The 18,823-nt window shown below is 40.6% G+C and overlaps 1 protein-coding gene across 1 annotated transcript; it reads left to right on the top strand.

Annotated features, from left to right (window-relative positions):
- The first annotated feature begins 546 nt into the window (after positions 1 to 546).
- On the top strand, positions 547 to 5,713 carry bbs5 (Bardet-Biedl syndrome 5). The gene is made up of 12 exons (XM_058081997.1): positions 547 to 739; positions 874 to 956; positions 1,033 to 1,098; positions 1,187 to 1,236; positions 1,544 to 1,671; positions 2,575 to 2,710; positions 2,815 to 2,910; positions 3,086 to 3,148; positions 3,249 to 3,383; positions 3,459 to 3,542; positions 3,937 to 3,960; positions 4,053 to 5,713. The coding sequence occupies exons 1-12, from the start codon at positions 678 to 680 to the stop codon at positions 4,152 to 4,154; spliced, it is 1,029 nt and encodes a 342-aa protein (XP_057937980.1). The 5' UTR covers positions 547 to 677; the 3' UTR covers positions 4,155 to 5,713.
- The last annotated feature ends 13,110 nt before the right edge of the window (positions 5,714 to 18,823 follow it).

The raw sequence follows: 18,823 nt of genomic DNA, 5'->3' as shown, positions 1-18,823 counted from the left end.
GTTGATTTGCATCTCCTTCTTGTGTGTCAGCTCCATAGACTTTATGAGGCAAATAAGCACATTTTGCATATTTTGACTTGAGTGGAAATGGACACCAACTATATCCTCCAAACACCCCAAAAAAGAATACGTTCAATCGTCTTAGGTGAAAACAATATCCCATAATATTTGTTTCATTCAAAAAAGTAAATCCCTTAGTCTGTGACGTTCAATATTTTCTATATGAAAATGTTTTTTGAGCAGTCGACTTCCTTAAATTTGGTCCTCCTGCTTTGCCGTCTGTTGCCATTACAGATGGGATTTTTGGCTCTTTGAGAGGAGCCGGATTTTGGTGAACCGTTTCTTTCAAAGAACCGTTCAAAAAACTGGCTCATTTGGCTCATTTTTACATTTATTAATATTTAAGAAGGCCTGGGCTTAACTCGTTTTATCTAAGCACCGCGCCGGGAATGGGGGGGGGGGGCTTTCCACCTGCGACTCGGTTCCCATCTTTCTTTAAATGAGTCGTTCAAAAGAACTGGTTCGTTCGTGAATGTCACAAATACTGGTTGCCATGGGGATTGTAGCTCAGTAGAAGCTTCTCAGATAATGAGATCTGCTAGCGACTTAGACCGTTCGCATGCACAGTTGTTTTTATCCACACTAAACAACGTTCGTATGAGAGACAACTTTCGGTCATGGCATCGGTTTTAGATGCTCTTTGGGAGGACAGAGACGTTCGATTCGACATAACAGCTCAGTAGGTTACACACCTGAAATCATGATCGACGTTAGCCTAGCTAACCATTAGCCCACCAAGTATTAGCCGAGCTCGTCGGTCTTTTTAATACACATTTTATATTACACTGAAATATCACTCCAATTCTCACACAGGCAGATGAAAAATCGACCCGGAGAAGTTCTGATCGACTGCCTGGACTCCATCGAGGACACGAAAGGAAATAACGGCGATCGAGGTAGTCAACGCTTAAAACGATAAATTACTGTTAACTTTTTACATGTCTGTCAAAAATGCTAATTTGATTTTCCTAGGACGACTTTTGGTGACAAACCTGAGGATTATTTGGCACTCATTGGCGCTGCCTAGAGTCAATTTGTGTGAGTAGTTTTACATTGTAAACAGCAATAAAGGTATCTATTCTTTTGGATTTAATCACTACGATCAATAACTTAATTTTCATTGCAGCTGTAGGTTACAACTCCATTTTAAACATCACAACAAGGACAGCCTACTCGGTGAGTTCTGTCATTTTTAGACTAATTTATTTAATGTATATACTGTAAAATGAATCTTACGTTTATGCGTTGTGGGAATCTGGTCGCACTAATCATTCATTAATGGTGGTCACGTGGTTCCAGACCAGACTGTGATACTGGCTACTTTACAAGCAACCATTTTGAAAAACCCCAATATTCTGTTGTGGAAAATAAAAAGTGCATCACGCTGGGCAGACTTTGAGCTCGGTCTTTGAGCTTATTGCCTGGTTCTGTTGAATCCCATTTTGCTGTTTTGCTGACGTTTACTTGCAATCTTATTTTCCAGAAACTCAGAGGCCAAACCGAAGCCCTGTACATCCTGACCAAGTCCAACAACACCAGATTTGAGTTCATCTTCACCAATGTGGTTCCAGGAAGTCCTCGGCTCTTTACTTCCGTCATTGCTGTACACAGGTAACCCAGCGAGGGAATGCTCCACAGATGATTTAGATTACCACATAATAGCTATGAGTTGTCAAGAGTATGGAGCAGAGGGAGCCACATCCTGTAGCCCAGCAACGTGCACTATATTTGGACACATGCTCTGAGCACCCAGTGTGCCGATACGGAGATCAGGAAAAGCTTAGTATAGAGTGGGAGAAGCCACCCGGTGTGGCCCAGCGAGGTGCACTGTGTTAGGACACACGCTGTGTAACGCCACAGAGGTCACTGACAAACCTGCACTTTTCAAATGTTGCGTCGCTGCCATTTTAGGGTGTTCTTTTTTTTCCCCCCTCTCATCACGGAGCATTTGGCGTAATTAGCACGTGAATTGTCTTCCTCGGGAAAAGCTACAACAGGCCGTTCCAGTCACAGGGATGAAGAAATAGGATCGTTTGAATTGCTCACCTGCACAGTATCGGTCATTTCACCTCATCGGAACATTAAAATTATTATTATCTTTTTTATTTGACTGGTTTCATAGGTATGATGTCATAATTCCCCACATCAAATACATACTATATATCACTATATTGACACTTACTATGGTACACATTATGTAATTGTATGGTCATATCACCTCGTACTTCGGTACGAGGTACATTATTAAAAAAAAAACAAAAAAACAAACAAACTGTATTATGGAAAGCAGGAAGTGAACAAATGTAACAGTTACTGATTGTAAAAGTACCAGATGGAGGGGTAGGATTTAATAAGCTCTGCTTCTTCCTACTCCTTTTGGACATGTGGAACTGGGAACTGATTATGGGATGCACTCAATTGTAATCTGATGCATGTTCAAATGTAATAAAACCATTACCATTACCATTACCATTACCATTACCATACTTTTAATCGTGGGTGTTTTTCTTCCAGGGCCTACGAAACGTCTAAAATGTACAGAGACCTCAAATTGCGAGCGGCGCTCATTCAAAACAAAAACCTGAGACTTTTACCGAAGGAGCAAGTTTATGACAAAATCAACGGTGTCTGGAATTTATCCAGCGATCAGGTACGTGTTTTAACCCTGAAACGCGTGTTCACTTTTTTTTTTTAGCCCATGTCAGAATTACAATAATCAAGAGTATGCTTTAATGACTCAATGCTATCTTTTAGGGGAACCTGGGAACCTTCTTCATCACCAACGTGCGGATAGTCTGGCACGCCAACATGAACGAGAGCTTCAATGTCAGCATTCCTTACCTCCAGATTGTATGTATGATTGTGATTACTTACACTACTTACTTTACTTACCTAATGTGACATTTGTAAGGAGCACAAGTAAAGAAATGCTATTATACTTTATTGTTCTTATTATACTGTAATTTCATTCTTTCTAATTGGGATTTTTTTTCTGTATTTCTTGTTCAAACGTATACGCCGAAAGTGGTCGATCCGAATAAGAGACTCCAAATTCGGCTTGGCTTTGGTGATCGAGAGTTCCCGTCAGGTGAGTTTTTGCTTCAAGGACGGGTTCGCCTGTTTTGTTGTCTAGCTAGTAGATAATAAACTGTACTGTACTGTACTGTACTTGTATGTAACGTTCATAGAGCGGCGGCTACGTGCTGGGGTTTAAGATCGACCCCGTGGACAAGCTTCAGGATGCTCTCAAAGAAATCAACTCGCTTCATAAGGTGTTCTCTGCCAACCCCATCTTTGGAGTGGACTATGAAATGGAAGAAAAGGTTATGGAATATAAAATATAAACAAACTTTTTTTTTTTTTTATGGTTGCAATAGTGATTATTGTTTTAATTGCAGCCGCTACCGCTGGAAGAAGTGACACTGGATCAGCCTCCTGATGACGTGGAAATTGAGCCTGATGAGCAGACGGATGCTTTCACTGTGAGTGTTTTTCTGTTAGGCAATCTGACCAGCAACCACTATTTAATATGAGCATCTGAACCAGCATGTAGATTTTTGTATTCATTGTCCCATCACATTTGATGTCAGATCAAAAGGGAACTCAACCTGGGGGTGGGCAAACACCCCCCCCCCCCCCCCCCCCCTAAATAAATGGCTTGTCCCCCCAAACATTTTTGAAGTGAAAACTTCATATCCCAGATCGCTCCCCCCAACTTTGCTCTCTTCTTTGATCCGTTTTTACTGTTTCTTTTTCATATTTCCATTTTCTTTTTCTTAAATTTCCTTCTCGTAATATGATGACTTCATACAGCCTTAAAGTGTATCCGTATGCTTTCCTTTTCCTTTACTAAAACATGTCGTTGCTTGCACACAGGCCTACTTTGCTGATGGCAACAAGGTAAGGTCACGCCAACATCAGCGGTAATAATTCATGTGCTGTGGTACAGGATGTCATACTAATGTGGACGTGTGTCCTTTGGTTTTTTTAAGCAACAAGACCGAGAACCAGTTTTTTCCGAGGAGCTGGGCCTCGCCATTGAAAAGCTGAAGGATGGATTTACTCTTCAAGGACTCTGGGAAGTCATGAGCTGAAATGATTGGGAGTGTTTATAGTACCAGCTCCTGGGGTGGGGAACCACTCAATGGACTTCCCATGCCTGCTCTTTGTAGGTATTGTGATGATAAAGGACAAACATTTTTGCATAGCATTGATAGCTTTTATTATAGTAATTATGAATCTGTCCTGTTTTATTGTAAAAAAAAAAAAAAAAAAGATGTAGTAGGATGTATGGAAATACACAGAATTGGGATCGGAAGTCATATGTGTTTGAATTCGGGGTCTGCATCCTACTAGGATTTACTCAAAGGCACTTCAGCAGTGCTTGGGAGTGGGGAAATTCACTTTTGTCCATTTATGCAGATACGAATATTCTTATATCATCTTGCTAGAAAGGTTGACTTTATGGGAAAAGGCCAATCTACATCAATGAAAATTAATTAATGAAATAAATATTAGCATACTTCCACGTAGTATGATTTACAGTACACGAGTATTACAATATTGCATGTTGACATGATTTTTTTTATAAATGCTGCAAAGCATAAGCAGACGACCGTAAAGAGATGAGTGCTGCAGTACCAGGCATTGCCGCTAGAGGGAGACATTGCACTGAGTGTCAGCAGAAGCATCCAGCAGAAGGCCATCGTGTTGCCTTTTTTTATTTTGCATGTGTGAACAACAGCTTTAATTTAGGCTTTTTTGTTGCTTATTTTCTTTATTTCTGTTCCCATAGAGGCCTTGACATGCACTTGTCTCTTCTGGTAGTTTTTTTTTGTTAACACACAGACACACATACTACGTATGTACTATACATACATTGTATGACAATTTCCTAATATTTTCCTTTTAAGGGGTTTCTTCCATCCAATTTTAGCTTGTGTGAATGTGGCTGGGTATCTGTCAAGAGAGGGGCTCAGGAGTGTGAAAATAAGTGTGAGAAAACGACACAGAGAGTGTGTGTGAGTGGGCGCTGGCTGTCAAGTGACATCTATGTCAGTCCTGCTTGTTTATTAAGATGCTACTAAACGGGAGATCAAACCACAAAAGTCACCTCCATCTTTGGAGTCCTGGCGCCTTCCTCCCTGTCACGGCATCGTCAGGGATGAACTCATTAAACCATATTTACACACTGTTGGCGTTTAAAAACAATAATGAACGTTGAGGGTGGTTAACTGGTGATGCAGACACTATATAGACACTATATAGACACTATATAGCGCTAGCCACTAAAGTTGGTTGTCAGCGCCACTAATAGAAATGAAAAGTAGTCAAATTTGTTAGGTTTTTTTAACGATACAAAGTTACAATTTTTTTCTCATAAATTTACAACTTAATTCTCGGAAATTTATGACTATTCTAGAGTTATGCTCTATTTTTCCTCTGACGTATGGCACGTAATATTACGACTTCATGCTCATAAATTTATGACTACATTCTTGTAATATTGCAACTTTTTTGTTGTAGATTTACAACTTTATTTTTGTACATTTACAACTATTTTGTAAATTTCAGATTTCCCCCCATAAATTTACAATTTTATTTTTTGTAAACATAATTTTTAATGTAAATTTATGACTATTTGTGTAAAGTCATAATTTTTTCTTGTAAACTTACAATTTATTTTGATACATTACAATTGCTTGTGATTTTGCTGGAAAATTTTGTAAATTTACAAGAATATAGTATATTAATATACAGTAACAACGTAACTTTGTTTCTTGTGTTATTAAATGTTTTCTTGTAAATTTACGACTACAATAATAAATGTACGACTTTATTCTCGTTAATTTACAACTTTTTCCTCAACTTGTTTATAGTCAATTTACGACTTTTTTGTAAACCTATCACTTTGACGTAAATGTACGACTATATTTTAAATGTACAATTTACGATTTTTTTCTTGGAAAATTACAACTTTATTCTCATAAATTGTAATTTTCGGCAAAAGTCGCGAACTTACTAGAACAGTCACAAATTTATGTTTTTCTTGTAAATGTACAACTATTGTCACAAATGTAAATTTACAATGTTTTTCTCGTAAATTTACATTTTTAACGTGAATGTAAAACTTTTTTTATCATAAATTTATGTTATTTTTTAATGTAATTTTTTTTATTTAACTTATGTTTTTATGTAATATGTTTATTTTTCCTTCAATTTTCCTCAGGCTTCCTGTTCCTAAATGTTACACCACAGTTTGTGTTAGGCCGTTTATCAGCTTTTGGCTCTTACATCACACTGACATCAACGCCGTCGATGCCTCTGGGAGATAGTCGCGGTCAGGGCAACAGGAAGTAGACCAGCGACACGGCAGGGATCACCACAGGAAACGTTCACTTCCTGCCCTTAACGGGAAAAAAATAGCAATATTTAAACATTTAAAAGCTGGCAAACGCCGTCCCCTACAGTTTCATGAAATGTTTATGCCCAGATTCTGTCACAATGCCAAGAGGCCGTGCTGTGTGAATGTGTTCCACTGACACGTCTGTTATGTGCAATTAAAAACCCGAGCTTTACTGTTGTTTCCCCGCTAATTGCACACGTGAACACACTGCAATCGCTGCGCTTCCTCCTGCAGCTCAAATAGAAACAGTGTAGGCAGCGTGGCATCCACATGAAATGTTGTATTTGTGTGTGCGATGCTTGGGATTTTGGAAGCATTACAGCGAATCTGAGTCACGACAGCCAAGCGTGTTTGTCACAGTTTGTCACCCAAGAGGAGCGTTCATTTTAGCTTTAAACGGCTAAAGCTTCTACAAGTGTCAATGAATCGAATGAGTATTATTATCACTTATTATATACACATGATCTGTTCTTTAAAAGGTCCTCCATCATACAAAAGTGACTTTTTAATGATGATCTAACAGTCATATTTGTCCCTAGTAGCCTGGGAACTCCTTTTAAAATGACCTTTCATTATAACATAGCGTACATATACAGTAACCCCTCCTTTATTGGCGTTAATTGGTTCCAGAAATAGGATTCCTTCTTTATAAAGAGCCATCTAGACATGAAATAACACCCATATAGTCACATAGAATATTATAGTACATACATTAGAGTATATGTAAATATGTATATAGAGTATATGTAACCATTTGAGACAGTTTACCTTGAAGGGGAGAAGAATGTGTGGTGGACCGGATGTGACGTTGGAGGTTCAGAGTTGAGTTACCTGTGTTATTATTATGATTATCAATATTATTATGTTGTTATTATTGGGCCAGTATGAGATTCTTAGGCAAAAATATGATGGTTTCACGGCAAAATGCAAATGAATGCAAATACTGGCTCAAAAATACTAGCTCCCAGCATAAATAATAATAAAAATAAATCTTATCTGACGTCATTATCTCGTAGCGTGGTGAATTCAGGTTGCAATTTGAAGTAGCATTGTTTTTATTAGGTTTCACTTCTGTTTCCGGGTCACGTGACTGCTGTTAGCAACAAATAGTTGTTGCTTGTTGTTCGGCGGGGAGTCGCCACTTCCGTTTCCGGGTCACGTGATTGCTGTTAGCAACAAGTGTCGTGTTGCTTGTTGTTCGGCGGAGACTCACCACTTATCCTCGTCCTCGTCGTTGCTTGTTTTTCGGCGGAGAGTCTCCACTTAATCCTCGCCTTCTGTCTCGTTGTGAATCACATCTCCACATTTGGTGACCCTCGACGTGATTGATATGCCAAACGACAACGATGACAACACAGCGGCAGTACAAGTGGAACGGCACGTGTGCCTTCATGCACGTGAGTTCTGACACCTCATCGCTACTGCGCATGCGTATACAAGGCAGTCAATCTAATAATTGTGTATCCTTTTGAATGAATCTTTCGCTGTATTTGTGTGTTTTGTCATTTACTATACGTTTTAAGTTGCACCCTGTTGTGTCAATCCATATTTGTTTATACTACAAGCGATTAAAAGATGACATTTGGTATTTATTGAGTTATAATATTCACATTAATCCGTTAAAAGTTTACCTAAATATATAGTGCTTGTTGATATAGTTAATCTTCAAACAGCTAAAATATTGCACAAGGCTAAAAATAACCAATTAGCTAAAAATGTCATCCAATACTTGATCTCAGGGAAGAAGTACATTTGAAACACTTCTATGCTAGGACTACGTTAAAAAGCCATAGCATTTCAGTATGTGGAATCAAACTATGGAATTGATTGAATGACAACAATACAAGCAGTTGATGTTTGCTAAATACAAGGATGAAGAGTCTTGAACCAGTCATGATATGCTATATATATCACTATATTGACACTTAATATGGTACCCATTATGTCATTATATGGTCATATCACCTCGTACTTTGGTACGTGACAAAAAAAACATATTTTTAAAACTTAACCTATATTAGGAAAGCAGGAAGTGAACAAATGTAACAGTTACTGATTGTAAAAGTACCAGATGGAGGGGTAGGATTTAATAAGCTTGGCTTCTTCCTACTCCTTTTGGACATGTGGAACTGGGAACTGCTTATGGGATGCACTCAATTGTAATCTGATGTATGTTCAAATGAAATTAAACCATTACCATTACCATTACAAACAGTGTTATGTTACACATTACTAGTATAGCAACTGTCGGCGCTTTAAAATGGCTACTGTTGGTGTGAAAGCCATGCACGTGCCGTGCTGCTATGACAACACAGGTTCTGTTGCTGCTGTGTTGTGCAACACGCTTGTTCATAAGCGTTATTCTGCACAGAGCAACATACCCTGTGCTGTCACAACAGCATTCAGTGGGTTTCCCCCAAGTAGTGAAAAGTCGTCTGCTGCAGTGTGCTGCTGGGTAACACTGCTTAGCATTCAAGAGGAACGCTCCACGCTCAAGTACTTCGAGTATTATGCCTTTAACTCCTTTTCCCCGGAGAGGAGGAGGGATGGAGAGAAAAAGCGAGCAGGCGAGGGAGTCAGAAACAGAAGGATGTCGACGGGAAAGGAGGAGATATTTCACAAGACAAAAAGCAAGAGCTTGGATTCCTGTCATGTTTCATTGTATAAAAAAAAAACACCCTCCACTTTCAGCCCCCGTGACACACTGTGGAGGCTTCAGCCGGACTACCTGGCATACTGGCACTACTGTCTGGCTACTTGCTGGATGCTTCCGTCTGTATTGGACTAGACTTCACAATCTCATCAGTATGAGAACAGCGGCAGCGGCACCAGCATGACGTCTTCCTTGTCGTTGAGCTGTGAAATCAGTCAGGAGACTTTTGGTGGCTGCGGCCATTGGAATCACGATGAGGCCTGATTGCTCGCATGATTCCGGCGTACTCGTCCTCGCTCCGCTCATCAATAGCTTTGCACTGCACCGCGGCGGCGAGATGAATATTTATCGACGCTATAAAAAGCCTCGGGAAACAATTTATTCATCACGCTAACACGGCAGGCTCAACATCTTCTGGACACACAGTCACAAGTAGGACAGTGGAGCTCACACCTCCCCCAAGCCCAAACAGAAAGGCCCTTATTTAGTTCTTATGCTTGTTCAATCAGTCAATACAATTCTCAAATAACTTTCACAAGTATTTTAAAGATGCTAAAACCGATGTAAAACACAGCAAATTCATGTAATATCTAATAATAAAATATGTGTCTTTCATTTTCATTGTATGTTTACTGAGAAGTATTCAAAAACAGGTACACCGTACCTCGCCGTCGGGGCCAAAAGAAGAAGAATTGCACTAAATAAGGCCGAAAAAATCACATTTTTCACTGACAACCGTGTAATGAATGTATATCATACAACATACATGACTAAAATTTAACTCAATTTTACATTTAAATCAAATATCTCAAACATTTTGGCATGTAAAATATTAACGTGCTGCACGTCGGACGAGTGGTTAGCGTGCAGTCCTCACAGCTAGGAAACCCGAGTTCAATTCCACCCTCAGCTATTTCTGTGTGGAGTTTGCGTGTTCTCCCCGGGTATGTTTCTCCGGGAAATCCGGTTTTGTCCCACATTCCAAAAACATGCTAGGTTAATTAGCCACTCCAAATTGTCCATAGGTATGAATGTGAGTGTGAATGGTTGTTTGTCTATATGTGCCCTGTGATTGGCTGGCCATTGGCTGTGATAGGCTCCAGCACCCCCGCGACCCTCGCGAGGATAAGCGATAGAAAATTAATGAACAAATGTTTTTTGCATGTAAAACTGTACAGTAATCCCTCGTTTATTGCAGCTAATTAGTTCCTGTAAGTGAATATTTACTAAGTGGGATTTAATATTAATAAACTGTAGATAAATATTTTTGTAGATAACCTGTTTATGACTTTCTAAATACAAACCCTGTTGACATGAAATTGTCACTTTTACATTTTAAATTGTCTATATGTGCAGCTGGGATTGGCTCCAGCACCCCCTGCGACCCTCGTGAGGAAAAGCGGTAGAAAATGAATGAATGAATGAATTTGAACTGACACCCACCTAGAATGGATCCACGACCTACTTTTGGGTCCCGATAGTTGCACACAGTCATTTCTGAAATGTGACAACTTTAATAATGACTTGGAGTGCATGAGAAAGTCATTCATCATGAACAACACAGCAGCAATAGAACCAATGTTGTGGTTGCGGTAGTGGTAATGAAGTGACTGTACTACCATTAACTACTACTGATGTGCTGATTGTACACAACAATTGGCTCTGCTCGTTACGGCGCTCAGCTCGGAAGGTGAGGCTTCACAAAATGTACACACACACACACACACACACACACACACAGTGTCTAACAAGGTGAAAAGATAGTATTTCTGTTCCGTGGACCAATCCAGATGTCTCCGCAAAGTATGATGTCTCTCTGAATCCACTTTTCTTTAGACAAGTCGTCTCTTCATCTTCCCGGACCAGCGATCCACATGAAGACAGGATGGAGGTGGTGGGCGGGGTTGAGGGTGGGTTTCCAACCTCCATCTTATTAAAGCCCTCCAGCGAGAGTCCGTCATGAAGAAACCCAGAGAGAGGCTTTTCTCCATTTGGCCTCATTTCCTTGCGGTGTACACAAACCAAATCCTATTCCTTTGGTCTTTTCACGCTCGTGTTCTTCCCCATTGTTCTAAAACGCCAACATTTTCCAACCCTGTCATCTCTTCCTCCCTCCGCGTCTTTTTTTGTCCCTCTCCACCTTGTCTGATTTTCTTCTTTTGCCACACTCTCTGTCTCTTGTCTGCGCCAAGGTCTGCGTGATTATAGCTTGTATCTTCCACGATTGTTTGGCCTTCTTTTGTTGTTATCCTCCCTCCTCAGACGCGACCTTGGCTGGAGAACACCACCGAACAGAAGGTTTGCACCTGTTTTGGAAGCACTTTTATTGACGTTATTTTTCAAATAAAGTGGAGTTGGACTACGGCTGCACGGTGAGCGAGTGGTTAGCGTGCAGACCTCACAGCGAGGAGACCTGAGTTCAATCCCACCCTCGGCCATTTCTGTGTGTTTGTATGTTCTCCCCGTGCATGCGTGGGTTTACTTCGGTTTCCTCCCCCATTCCAAAAACATGCTAGGTTAATTGGCGACTCCAAATTGTCCATAGGTATGAATGTGAGTGTGAATGGTTGTTTGTCTATATGTGCCCTGTGATTCATTTTCTACCGCTTTTCCTCATGAGGGTTGCGGGGGGTGCTGGAGCCTATCCCAGCTGTCTTTGGGCGAGAGGCGGGGTACACCCTGGACCCTTGTGAGGATAAGCTGTAGAAAATGAATGGACAAAAATTTTCATACAGTCCTCTAGGTGGCGATAATGCAAAATAAAGCCGAGGCTATGTCTTTTTTTCCAGACTGCAGACTAGATAATAGAATTTGTCACTTGCTGCTTATTATTATTCATTCATTAATTTTCTACCGCTTATCCTCACGACGGTTGCGGGCATGCTGGAGCCTATCCCAGCTGTCTTTGGGCGAGAGACGGGGTACACCCTGGACTGGTGGCCAGCCAATCACAGGGCACATATAGACAAACAACCATTCACACTCACATTCATACCTATGGACAATTTGGAGTCGCCAATTAACCTAGCATGTTTTTGGAATGTGGGAGGAAACCGGAGTACCCGGAGAAAACCCATGCATACAAGGGGGTAACATGCAAACTCCAAACAAAGATGGCCGAGGGTGGCATTGAACTTGGGTCTCCTAGCTGTGAGGCCTTTTTTTCTCCTTAGCGCCATTTTCTGTGTTGTGCAGTATACATTGTTATTGTTCCACCGCTGTCTATATTGGTATATCCTGTAAAGCTTATCATGACTGCATTCGGGCCCTAAATCCCCTTCCAACATCCCAGCATCAGCGCGTAAAACAAATAGCTGGCCCTCAGGCAGCCCCCATATGGCGACGTCTTCAAGAGAATCCGTCTGTCCGTGCCTCCCCGCTGATTGCACTTCCAGACTTTATGATGAATCCACAAGAATCCATCCAAGCGAGGACGATGCGGAAGCGGTGTATTACGTCAACAAACGAGGGAACGGGGAGGAAGTGTGGAAATGAATGCGAGCGAGCTCGGGGGAATTACCTTCCACCTGATTCATCCCAGGAGCGGCAGAGGGAATGAATATGGCAACTGCATCCAGGCGGGCGGGCGAGCTGAGATGTTGCCATTTTGCACGGTGCGCATGATGAAAGACAACTGACTGCACATTGGAGTGAAGGAAGAAAAAAAAATAAAAATGACAACACAGAGCCGCACACAGGGTCTGAGGGCATAAATAATAGAACAGGATGTGATGTCGAGAAAAGGCTGCAGCAGTCTTACCGGCGCTGTGTGTGCAGGTTGGACTACGGTAAATTAGGTGTGTTTAAAGTTGCTGGATAAGAGGGCTGCCTTTAAAAATGGATGGCGCTTTGGGAAAAAAAAAAAAAAGGATTTCCAGCATCAAGACATTAAAACATTTGCACTCTGAGGCACTAAAATATGGATAAAAATAAACGCTGTAGAACACAAAAAATTAGATTTTTTTGTCAGTGGAGCACATACGGTCAAATTGCTTATGTGTCATAAAACACAGCATGGAACCGTGCTTAGCGTCATTAATGCAATCCAGAAGGTCTGACTCTACATGTAGAAAACAATTCTGAATGCATATAAATGGTGACTGAAAGGGATAAATGAAGACACCACCTTCCTGTTTTGCCATGAGTTATTTCTTTCAGTTCAATTCAATTCTTTATTAAAAGGCTGCCATTTGAAACTTTCTTTGGCTTCATTTTGGGTTCTTAAGGTGGAAAACACGATGGAAATCAAGAAACAGCTCATGGCAAAACAGGAAAATGGTGTCCGTGTGGTGTCTCGTTGTCACATTGTGTCTTTGGGAACGCTCACGTCAAGAATCAGGTCTTCAATGAAGGCAAAAGTAACCTTAAATGTTCATTTTTTCACCTTTTAGTTTCTCTTTTATATGCATTTACAATTGTTTTATGTAGGTCAATTTATATAAATATTATATATTACATTATACATTATTATATTATTCTATTATATATACATTTTTAAAAGTCACCCTACGAAGACATAATAAAAGAGCGACATTTTGTAATTTATTAGTTACAAATTAAGAATACATAAGAATGCATTTTTATGAGCTATTACTGCGTTTAGTTATATAAAGACATGTAAAATACCTTAAGATTGTAGTAGATTAGGTTTGTTTACGCTAAAAGAACTACATTTCCCGTAATACTTAGAGTGCAGATTCACAAATTACTGCTACTTGTCACGTTTTGTAGTCTTATGCTGCGATCGTGTTTTGATCTGACAAATATTAAGTAAGTTTGCTGAAGGGTGGAATTACTACAGCTTTGGCTTGACTACCTGGACCGCAATAATGAAGTCTCAGTTATCAGAGTGACACATGGGAACATCGAGTATAGGTAGGATTGCAAGGTTTATAGTACGGCTTTCTGTGTAAATATCCCATGTTACACAGTGGACACTTTTGGCTTATAGGGTGGCCTATATGGGTACCATTTTTTTTTCTTTTAAAATTTAACGGGCGCAACTTTTTTCAGGTGTGCTCAAGTCTGGAATTTACGATAACGCATAAATCATTTTTTTGTGGTTGAATGTGGCCTATTATTAGTAAAAAAAATTACATGAATAAATGAAGTAAAATATAAGGCATTCAGAAGACGCTTTCAAAGACATTGCAACCAGGTGTCAATGATGAGTCGTTACAGGAAGTTAGTTACACAACAGGAAGTAAAATAAAAACACAAGAAGGAACCCTCCCAATGTCTTATTTTCTCTTACCATGTCTACTATATTGGCCAATACGAATGTAAAGGTGACTATAGGGGTGTTATTTCATGTGTAGAGGGCTCTATTTAAAAAAAAGGTATTTAGAATGTCTACCTACGCAGGTTATGGTGAATTCACTTATCACGGTCAAGTGCGGAACCGATTAACCGCAACAAGCGAGTGATGACTGTATCCCCGAGCTTTTCTTCCTGTCACTCAGACCACACTAGTGGTCCCCGTACCCGGGGACTACAGGAGCCTGAAAGCAGTGTATTTAAGTATGAATAATTAGCCTATTTTACCAAAATGTGTCAAGTGTCTATAAATACACGTGATGGAGCTCCTGAGCACCAGAAGAGGTTGAAGCATTGAAAAGGAAGGAAGTCTTCCTCCCACTCTAAATGGAAGACATTTATCATCCTTTCATTGCCACTGGCTACCGGTTATCAAGCCCTTTCGCTGCCACGGCCGCCACACAGCATCTATCATCCCCTGTCACCTGCTGTCACGTTCCGGCTCCACGCTGTACCGTGGCTTTGTTTCCATTGTGTCGGCGTCGTGCAGCTGCTTCTCATCATTTCTGTTATTTTCTTGCTCACGGGAGGGAAAGTCTGCAGACGATGTTTAGAGATAAATACACATCGTTCCCTGCAGACTTCATTTGAATTGATTTATTTGCGTTCCCGGGCTTCAGGCTCTGCATTTATAATTAGTAGTAAACACAAGTGTAGGCCACAATAGTGGAAGAATTTTAAATATAACCAGACTGGATAAAAAAAATGGTTGTGTATGGTTGTCGCCAATAATAATAATAATAATAATAATAATAAATTCAAAAAGGTGTCATCCAGAGTGGGGTGCTTGTCACTGCCGTCTTTCCAATGCTCGCTCTAAGGAGGTCAAACCGAGACTACATCGCCTTGATTGATATTTCACCTAACACAAAAACCCTTTCTGTTGTACTTAAGCAAACGTTATTAACAATTGCACATTAGAGTTTTCATTCATTCATTCGTTAATTTTCTACCGCTTTTTCCTCACGAGGGTCGCGGGGGGTGCTGGAGCCTATCCCAGCTGTCTTTGGGCGTAAGGCGGGGTACACCCTGGACTGGTCGCCAGCCAATCACAGGGCACATATAGACAAACAACCATTCACACTCACATTCATACCTATGGACAATTTGGAGTGGCCAATTAACCTAGCATGTTTTTGGAATGTGGGAGGAAACCGGAGTACCCGGAGAAAACCCACGCATGCACGGGGGGAACATGCAAACTCCACACAGAGATGGCCGAGGGTGGAATTGAACCCTGGTCTCTTAGCTGTGAGGTCTGTGCGCTAACCCCTAGACCACCGTGCCGCCCCACATTAGAGTTTTTTCAACAATTTAAAATAAGTCGCACTGGTCCTTTAATTGTGTATTGGAATTGTGTTGTTAGCAAGGCCTACTGGGAACCTGTAGCTTTAATGCTAATGAGCTTTTTCTTCAGACGGCGTGTGTGCCTTCAAGAAGCGCTGTTGTGTACTTTACACACACATTGTTACATTCAGGACGACACAAACGTTAGCAACACTAGCGTAGCCATGTGAGCCACTCACATTTTAACTGCAACATCAGCTTTATTTTAAGATGTGTAGCGAAGCCTTTAGTGTGTAGCAAGTTTGACGTGGTTAAAAAGGATTAGGCCAGTCTGACTTTTCTGATGATTTGATTCGGAGGAGTGGCTGCACGGTGGATAAGTGGTTCACGCGCAGGGCTCACACAGCTAGGAGACCCGAGTTCAATTCCACCCTCGGCCATCTCTGTGTGGAGTTTGCATGTTCTCTCCGTGCATGCGTGGGTTTTCTCCGGGTACTCCGGTTTCCTCCCACATTCCAAAAACATGCTAGGTTAATTGGCGACTCCAAATTGTCCATAGGTATGAATGTGAGTGTGAATGGTTGTTTGTCTATATGTGCCCTGTGATTGGATGGCTGGGATAGGCTCCAGCACCCCCGCGACCCTCGTGAGGATAAGCGGTAAATGAATGAATGATTTGGAGGAGTTTGATTAGAAGATCAATCTCGCCTGTTGAATCGTATGAAAATGCAACATGACCAAGATTGTACCATTTTGACTACATGGGCGGGGGGGGCATGGCTACTCACGCAAAAAAAAAAAAATGTGATGAATCACAGCGGAGTGGAATAAATTTAAAACATACTGTTTTGGAAATCGGGGCTGCACGGCGGTTGAGTGGTTAGCGCGCAGACCTCACAGCTAGGAGATCAGGGTTCAATTCCAATCTCGGCCATCTCTGTGTGGAGTTTGCATGTTCTCCCCGTGCATGCGTGGGTTTTCTCCGGGTACTCCGGTTTCCTCCCACATTCCAAAAACATGCTAGGTTAATTAGCCACTCCAAATTGTCCATAGGTATGAATGTGAGTGTGAATGGTTGTTTGTCTATATGTGCCCTGTGATTGGCTAGCCACCAGTCCAGGGTGTACCCCGCCTCTCGCCCAAAGACAGCTGGGATAGGCTCCAGCACCCCCGCAACCCTCGTGAGGAAAAGCGGTAGAAAATGAATGTTTTGGAAATCCAAGGAAATCCAGCTGACATTTAGGTACAGATTCTGGAAGATCTAGAAAGCTTTCTGCGCGGGTTCTCGTGTGTCGCTGCTCCATGGGAGACCACAAGTCAACCCAAAGAGTGTAAAATGAGAATAGGTCCCCTTTAAGAGACTTCTGTCATCCTGCTTTGTCCCACCAGAGAAGTGAAGCAGTCAAGGTGATGTGCTGTTAAACCCACAAGAAAAAGTAGCTAGTCGTGAATCGTGGAGGATGCAACGTTAGCGCGCCACTGGGGTTTCTCTTGCTCGTTCGTCTAAAGAACACATTATATCCGCAGCGACCTTGAGCGAAAAAAACGGCAAGCTTAAGGCGAGAGGTTGAGCGACTGGATGAAATAAACATTCCCTAAGGAACATGATCACACACCTCCAGACACAGCAGAGGGACCAAGCTGAATAAGCATTCTGGCGTGGAGAAAAACACCACCTCAAGGTCCAGCCCCCCACCCGCCCTGTTCCTTTAGGTTGTGTTTACCCCCCCCCCCCCCCTCGTGTGTGTGCGTGAGTGCATGTATTTGTTACACTTCATTTACGTGACATGCCGCGGTGCCTTGTTGTATATCTCGTGTTCTCAATCAGAGGAATGTTTTTCCAGCGAAAAGATACTATACTTCCTGTTCAGATAGGACGCACATCAGCACAAAGTTTGCATAGCTCATCAAAAAGCGCCGTGTGGTGGAAGTGGGAGCATTATTCATTTTGTCTTCCTCGAGTGGCCATGCCGATGTAGGCTGACGGTAAATACATGTCATTATATTGACATAATAATGAAACGTGATCATTTGAAATAAATATGATCAAATACATTTGAAGTTTTAATACTATTATTCATTCATTCATTTTTTTTTACCGCTTATCCTCACAAGGGTCACGGGGGCGCTGGAGCCTATCCCAGCTGTCTTGGGGCGAGTACAGGGTACACCCTGAATTGGTCTAATACTATTATGTTAACACTTTTACTACGCATACAGTAATAATAATAAAAATAATATAATTAATAATAATGTTGTAATAATAATAATGTATTTGATTTCGTTAATATAATTATTTACAAATTTTATATATATATATATATATATATATATATATATATATATATATATACAGAAAATATATATAAAATTATAATTATTTCAACACGCTTTACATAAAATAATGATGATGATCATAATAATTAAACATGTTTCATTAGTATATTAAAATACAATCTCTTTATAAAGTAAATACAAATATTGCATATATTCACTATATTTATGAAAAAAAACTATTATATTTATATCATAATATTAATAAAACTGGAACATGGTTAATTGAAATATTTGCAAATTAAAAAATGTGAAATAAAGTATATTTGAATGCAATTATTCAGGACAGCATTGAAAAAAACATATGAATAAACACAACTATTTCAATATGTTTTATTACAAAATATATGTAATCATTAAAAACAAAAAAAAAACACTAATGTGAATTGAAATAAGCATAACTTTTAATGACATCATGGCGATATTTAGAAAACCAATGTTTGAAAACCCAATGTTTAAATAATGTAACTATTTTGAATTATGTTCAAAATCATGACAATACATTTTTGTAAAGTGATCACAAATATAGAAGATTAAAAACTTGTCCTTCGGAAAAGTAACTTCACGGAATTCCTGTGTGACTTCCTGGCCTTAGGCTGATGGCCGATGACAAGTGTAACAAATTCGCCTTGTCTTGAATCTCTCGAGGGCGCCGCAAGGAAGGAGGCTTGGGTTTGGAGCAGATGGGGAAAAGAAAGTGGTGAACAGCTTGGGGTGAGGGCAGGGGGGCAGGGGGCGGGGTCGGCTGTGGTGATGTATGACCATGT

This window comes from Doryrhamphus excisus, chromosome 9, assembly GCF_030265055.1.
Source record: "Doryrhamphus excisus isolate RoL2022-K1 chromosome 9, RoL_Dexc_1.0, whole genome shotgun sequence".
NCBI classification, from domain to species: domain Eukaryota; kingdom Metazoa; phylum Chordata; class Actinopteri; order Syngnathiformes; family Syngnathidae; genus Doryrhamphus; species Doryrhamphus excisus.
This window is presented reverse-complemented; position numbering and strand designations above follow the sequence as displayed.

What these genes read in the sequence shown, in the direction of transcription:
- bbs5 (XM_058081997.1), top strand. Translation starts at nt 678, where the DNA reads ATGGCATCGGTTTTAGATGCTCTTTGGGAGGACAGAGACGTTCGATTC. An exon ending in TCCGTCATTGCTGTACACAG is followed by an intron (nt 1,672 to 2,574) that starts GTAACCCAGCGA and finishes TTTTTCTTCCAG; the next exon opens with GGCCTACGAAACGTCTAAAA. An exon ending in AGCAGACGGATGCTTTCACT is followed by an intron (nt 3,543 to 3,936) that starts GTGAGTGTTTTT and finishes GCTTGCACACAG; the next exon opens with GCCTACTTTGCTGATGGCAA.